At 40.6% G+C, this 7,041-nt stretch overlaps 1 protein-coding gene across 2 annotated transcripts in view; it reads right to left on the bottom strand.

The window, feature by feature from the left end:
- Positions 1-118: 118 nt before the first annotated feature.
- The window catches only part of ccdc40 (coiled-coil domain containing 40), a 14,218-nt gene continuing 7,295 nt past the window's right edge, over positions 119-7,041 (bottom strand). For both annotated transcript variants that reach the window (XM_034888803.1, XM_034888795.1), the window contains exons 10-19: positions 6,355-6,598; positions 6,050-6,232; positions 5,332-5,577; positions 4,980-5,193; positions 3,865-4,034; positions 3,683-3,774; positions 3,217-3,337; positions 1,682-1,870; positions 1,439-1,597; positions 119-568 (exon numbers count right to left, since the gene is read on the bottom strand). In XM_034888803.1, the coding sequence (XP_034744694.1) occupies positions 317-568; positions 1,439-1,597; positions 1,682-1,870; positions 3,217-3,337; positions 3,683-3,774; positions 3,865-4,034; positions 4,980-5,193; positions 5,332-5,577; positions 6,050-6,232; positions 6,355-6,598 (1,870 nt within the window). In that variant the 3' untranslated portion in view covers positions 119-316. The remainder of the gene's footprint in view (positions 569-1,438; positions 1,598-1,681; positions 1,871-3,216; positions 3,338-3,682; positions 3,775-3,864; positions 4,035-4,979; positions 5,194-5,331; positions 5,578-6,049; positions 6,233-6,354; positions 6,599-7,041) is intronic.

The following is a 7,041-nucleotide window of genomic DNA, read 5'->3' as shown; positions in this document are numbered from 1 at the left end:
TGTATGTTACTACTACTTTCATCACCAAACGATACAAATCAATTAGTTTCCATACTAGCAACTGAATTGAAAAAGGAAGCATTTAGTTATTTGTATTACTGTTTCATATGTCTTTATTTTATTACATTGTTTCACAATCTGTGGTTCATTCAAAGTATAAAGGAATGCAAACTGTAAAATAAATAAGCTCTCATTCTTCGCCGGTCGTCACTTATCTAATCTTTCCCTCTCATCTTCACCTCATGTTTTACTTGCTTTCCAGCCGCTGCACTTCTTCTCCTGTACTCACTGTCACGTCTATATCCTCCCCTCACTCTCAGGACATCTTCTGCTCCAAGGACTGTGTGTGTGTTGCCAGTGCTAGAGACAGCCTGTGGAGCGCCCCCTGGTGCTCAGGGAACTCCTCACACACGCGGTGCAGGATGGTGCTGGTAGTGTGCACACGCTCCGTATGGCTCTGCAGAGCGGCTTCAACGGATTCGCTGGTGGACAAGGCTTGGTAGCTGCCCTCACACACACCCTGCAGCTTCTTGGTGCGGCTCTGTAAAGTCACTAGTTGGGCGAGGTTCTAGAGAAAGGGGAGGTTGAAGAATGAGGGTGGATATGTTTTGTGCATTAATTTGTTAGAACAATTACAACACTGATCAAAGAAGGTGCAACAACTATATATATATATATATATATATATATACAAACACATTATATATAATTATTTTTTTTATTAGTTTATTTTAGTTATTTTAATATTCTGGGTGTGTGGCAATAGTTTCCATTAAGTGCTTTGTGAACAGAAAAATGCTTTAAGGAACATTTCCACCACACCTTAATTCATGTTATTCAACACTTACCGGCAGACGACTGCGGTTGCATAGTTTAGTTCTGATCAGACGCTCAACTAACACATTCCAGAAATGATTTATTACTTAGGTATCTTGAACAATGTTCTTGTATTTGGTGCATTACAGTTAAACTTTTAACTGGAATGCTCCCTGAACAGGCTTCTCTGGGCATCAACTGATGCAAAAGACGCAAAAGTGTAGCGTTTATTTAGAAAAGCTTGATTTAATCAGGTAAGTCCCACTGAGATCAAGATCTTATTTTCAAGAGAGACCTGGGTACATAAATATCCATTGTGATATAAAATAAATATAATACAATTAAATAAGAAGTAAATTAAAACAAGTTAAAAACAGTCAATGCTAAAATCAATCAGGACTTTGAATAGATTTCTTAAATGAGCTGTTTTAACCAGCTCCGATTTCTGAGGTTTATGGATCTTAGCATTAGGTTAAGACAGTAAAGAGTCAGCTGCACACATGATGTAGGTACAAACCAGTGTAATGTACAAATACAACATTTTAAAGCCAATGTAACATATAGGTACCTGGTATGTGTTGTAATGCATATGGTACACTGTACAGTATGTGGTCCTCCTTACCCTGTCTTTGGTGTCCTGGAGACTTTCAAACTCAGGGTCAAGGACATAGCTGGTGCCGCAGAGTTCTATCAGCTGTTGTTTTTGCTTCGCAAGCCTGTCGCTTAGACTCACCTGGCTCTCCTGTAGCTCCCTGATCACCTGTTCACACTCTACCACATGCTGAAAACAGACATTGTGCATATAAGATAATTGTGCATTCTACTTCGGGCATATAAGCAAATATAGAAACACCATGTCCCCTACCTTGCGTGTGTCCTGAATCTTGCGCTGCAGGGCCTGTGTGACGCGGCTCAGATCGCCCTTTGTAGTCTGTCTGTGGGAGTCGTGAACCATGGCCTCCCTGCGCAGGACGATGGTCTCCCGTCTCGCCACTGTTGCCTCACTCTCCCTCAGCAGTCGCTCCTGCTGTTTCATCAGCTGGGTGAGTCGCACCTGCACCGACACACACAGTGTAAAACAAGATCGAAAAATCTAAATAAAAACATACTAATTATTACCAGGCTATGATGCCTTATTTATTTTACCTTTTAAATGACTTGAGAGGCCCAGCCATTAATTTTTTAATAGGGCTATACAGGATATATGGGGTAACATTATTACTTAAAGTTTACTCAATTGGGCCTTTGCTGCTTCCTGCTACAATACAACAAACTGCTTGTTGAATAAAAAACCCGGAAAGGGAACTTTAATCCACATTTTTTCTTTTATAGCAAATGGAACTGGACAAAAAAAACACAAAAGAATAATATTTGTATTTTTAATGATGCTCTCTTTTATCTAGCCCTGAGTGTCTTTCATGATGTGTCACAGTTTTTCTTGATTATCATCAATAAAAAGTTAATATCATGGAGATGAAAAAAAAAGGATTTGTAGAGTAGCCATATGCGTTTGCTTCAGCCAAACCCCATATTATAGTATTGTTTAGGATGCAGTTTTACCTTAAAGACATTGTTATACTTTAGATAAGGAAGTTCCAACACACAGTGTTCTTGAATGAAAAGAAAAAAGATGAATATAAACGGAAGTATCTGATATGTATGCTTTGATTCTACAGTCAGTTACATAAAATATGTTTATACAGGCAACCAATTACACAACGGTTCCCAAGCCCCCTGATCATATGCTATGAGGTCCATGGAGAAACTAAAACGTAAATACATATTACTATTACATATTTATTAAGGAACAGTGATAGCATTTCACTCCCTGTCATAACTCCAACAAGACCAGGTGTACTTTTATCTCAAGTAGGTCATTAGTACTGGAGGTAATCAAACTTTAACTACTTGATCTCTGTGTGCTGTGTTCTTATTGCTGTTTCAACTGACTAGCAAAGATACTTTTCTTGGAGGTAGGGGAGATGAAAGGCGTAATGTGTCTATTACAATATGTCAGATATAAATTATCTGACTTAGAACCTGGAGGCTTTTTCTTTAAATTCTACAGTGCAAAGAAGGTTGGAAATCTTTTATATGCATAATGGTGACGGTGAGGACCAGCCATTTGTACCAAAGATGTAATTTCATAATTCATTATAGTTCTTAATGCTTCTGACTTTTAGCCACAGTGCGTTTTTAAACCATTTTTCCCCGCCTACTTTTCAAAAAAGGTGTTAGGGGAACATTTCTGTATTTCTAAAGAGTCCTTAAAACTGTACTGCCTTAATTAACATAAAGTACATGCATGCACATTCAAAGGAAAACCGCTGGATGATAAACAAACTCAATAACATTGCTTGTTGTCTTTTGGTATAACCGCATTGTGTGCAATATGTTCACCTCCATTCGGTGTATCTCAGCCTTCATCATCTGGATGTCTCTCTGGCCCACCTCCGAGTCCACAACGGAACGAGTTTCTCTTACAAGCTGGGTCTTCTTCTCCCACAGCTTAATCTGCCGCCTACCACACACATAACACACGCAAACAACAAAGAACGCATGTAAAAGCCAGCTCCCAATATGTGTGGTATGAACTCTTGACAAAAACAACAAATCGGACTGATATGAGCTGCCAATGTCAACTGAACAATTTAATTCCAGTATATTTAAGGTATTAAATACTGGTAAACACGTCTTGATACTTAAAAAACTCAAATAACCTAAAGGTAACTGTTTACTAAGCAGGGATCTCAAATTAGCTACTAACCATGAGAATAGACTATCATCATTATTTGCTAATATAAACCCATGTTGAACAGAAATATCAACCTATGATGAACAAGGACAAAATGAATATTTGACTGACTCCGCCTCCACCAGACTATTGAGGAGTCGCTCTTTTTCCTCCTGGGTCTTCTCGTGTTTCATCTGCATGCCGACAGTCTCCCGCTCTGCTTCCTAAACGGATTATATCATCTTTGTAAATAATAATTTTAAAACGGTGGAGAAGAACTAAACAAAAGATGAATATAAATAATCACGCCGTGCCTTAAGTTTGTGAAGGAAGTCTGTCTCCATGAGAGCGTTCTGCTGCTCTAGTGCCTGGCTGAGCTGTCCGTTCTTGCTCAGCAGGGTGTTGAGCTTCTGCAGGTCTCCGCTCAGCATCTTGGCATTCTTTTCCAGCTCCGTCTCCTCACGGTGCTCTAACTCAATCTGACCTGGTGGTGTTAGAGTTGGTTTAATAGCAGCTCATATACTAGTGCATGGGGACAGATGTCACGCTCTACGTATAAATGCACATAATAATCAGGGCTTTGCCCTTATTACAAAAAAGACAATATTCTTACAAAGCTGTTTATATGGCTAACAAAAGTGAGCCTTCCACTAATATTCCAGCTTACATGCAGCCATCGAGTTTTACACCGGTGGCAGACTTGTTTGACCATGCAAACACTGCCTCCCTCTTTGATTGCCTCAACCTGCATCTTGAGTTGTGATGTTGCATATCCCAAAACCTGTTAAAATTCAAGTCTTTCACAATGTTTAAAAGTAGGTATGTGTTCTCTTCTTGAGAAGTTGTAGGCTTTTCTTTTGGGCATGCATCTCTTCCGCAGCCTGGCAAACTGTTGGCTGGTTGGTTTTTGTTCAACAGCCATAGCAAGGGTAAGAGCTGACGTAAGCCGTTAATAGGCAAAAGGCCCTAAACTGTCATTAAAAACTGACTCCAGTAAAATTTTGATTGCAATTTTGAATGCGCTGTACTGTAAAGAATGTTTCTAAAACCTGAATAATACTGATATACTGATAATACTGATATAACCTCTAAATACAATTATGAACCTGAAAATTAGCATAATATTAGCACTTTAATCTGAAAATACTATATTCAGAAAAAGGCCTTATGCAGATATTCAAACTGAATAAGCTGTTTACATGATCTGTATCTGATCTGTATATTTCAGAACACTGTCATACTTGCAACAAAAGTTGAATATTATGTGAATGTAAATGTAGTAACTGATGATTTGAAATGCCTAAAACCTCACAAATAGCTACATTCTCAGACATGCTGAGCCGCCTCCTTATAATTTACTGACAAGTGACTTGGACTTGGACCTGTGTTTGAACATGTGTGTGCGCTTCTTAATAACCAGATTACGTACTCTCCAAGCGTATTTTCTTCTGCTGCATGCCAGTGTACTCTGTTTGCAGTTTGACCAGGTTCTTGCTGTTGGTTTCTATCTCCCGGGTCAGCCCTACTAGAGTCCCCTGCCGTTTCATCCAGAGTTGCTGGTCACTCTTGATATTTGCTGCCTGCTCCTCGATCTGAGCCTTTAACGCCTCTACTTTAATTTGCAAAGGACTCAAGTCCTCAGTCTGGGAATGGAGGCACACAAATCAGAAAGGCAGAATGTGATTTTTATGTCTGATTGTTAAGACAGTTTCTAATGTACGTATATTTCACATAAACAACCGACAACCAGGGAGTATTACTGCATCCATAAAATCTCTCACCCCAGTGCTGGCTGCGATTTCATAGATCTTTTTGTTATAGTTGGCGATAGTGGCCTGCTTCTGCCCGATCAGAGTAGAGAAGGAAGAGATCTTATTCTGGTTGGTTGCCAATAACTTGTTGTACTTTATGATCTCCTCATCCAGGGCCTCCTGGGTGACGGCCAGGTTGTCCAGATGTTGGCCAACCTCGGTGCTCTCCAGTCGCACCTCCACCACAGCACTCTCCAGCTGCCACAACTGAGACATCTAGAGGAAAGGAAGAGAAGATAAGCAGGATCTTATCCTTAGCATATTGTGTTGTTTGTGCTCCTTTGTTATGTTCTATCTTCAGCACATTGTACTTTTAGCATTTTTGGTGTCCTCTTTGCTGTTTACTTTATTTACGCAGTTTAGTTATCTTATTATGTAGGGAAGTGCATTCAAAAATTGCCAAGTACTCCTTTAACTAAGACAGGCCACATCCAAACTGAAGACCTAAAAATATAATGTACTTATTCAAATAATTACTGATGTTAAGTAATTAGAAGCATGATTACGCATTATATGTGTATATAGAATGACTCTTTGGAAAGGGGACTTGGTGAACAGATATTTGTTTTCACAGTGTAATGTACCTGCACCTTACTACTGAATGGTACAGTAGTCAACCATCTTACTAGGCATTCCCACAGCCTGAAACTCAATTACTTTTCTATCTTTCTCATTCCCTTATCTTTACCTTATCCTTCTTTAGAGTGGCTATCCTACTGGTGAGCCGTTGGGAGTACTTGGTAGCCTTGTTGTGAGTGAGCTTGTGCTGGATGTAGGTCATGATCTTGTCCTCCAACTCCAGACGCACAGCACTCTCTTTTTCCAACTGCCTCCTCTGATCGTTCACTTCAACCTGGTGGGTGCTGGTTTCCTACAACAATGCAGGAAACAAAATTGGAGAGTGAAATGGTTTCAGAGGGAAAGAGAAGGTAGGAAGACATTGTGACTGGACACCTCTCTAGATAAACCAGAAGCCTTTTGTCCCCGAGCTACCTTAGAGAGCCTGGCCAGGGTGCGCTCAGTCTCCCTCAGAGTGCGGAGGGAGGTGCTGTAGTGGGCCTGCTGAGCTTCTTGCTGGGCCTGCTTCTGGCCGATCAGCCTTTTGGAGGTGGCACTGTCCATCTGGGACCAGTTCAGCTGCATAGTTAGTGTCTCATTTTGCTCCTGCTCTTCAGCAATTAATCTCTTGTAACCTGCGATCTCTCTGTCCAGCAAGATCACCTGATGCTCAATGGTACTAAGGGAAACAAAGCAAGCAGTAAAGATGCATGCTTTTATTACCAGCCACAACAATGATGCGATTGTCTGTCTGTGTGTGTGTGTGTGTGTGTGTGTGTGTGTGTGTGTGCGTGTGTGTGTGTATGTGTGTCTGTCTGTCTGTCATCATGGCAAAATGTGGTCCGGGAGACACTTACTGCAGCAGGAACTATCACATAGACAATTTTGAGGACTTTGCCTAGTCTGTCTATCTACCGAAAGATTTTGTCACCATAATAGTGTCACAACTAGGGTTGTAACGATACACCAAACCCAGGGTTTGGTTAGTCACAGTCACAAAAGTTATCAGGTGTGTTGCTGATAACAAAATTAAGGCCAAGGTGAAAAATGGGTGTGGTCAGAGCGTTGGCGCCAGAAGTAGTGGGGTAGAAAGTAGGGAAAGGCCCACCCACACTTTAAGCC

This window comes from Etheostoma cragini, chromosome 2, assembly GCF_013103735.1.
Source record: "Etheostoma cragini isolate CJK2018 chromosome 2, CSU_Ecrag_1.0, whole genome shotgun sequence".
NCBI lineage: Eukaryota > Metazoa > Chordata > Actinopteri > Perciformes > Percidae > Etheostoma > Etheostoma cragini.
This window is presented reverse-complemented; position numbering and strand designations above follow the sequence as displayed.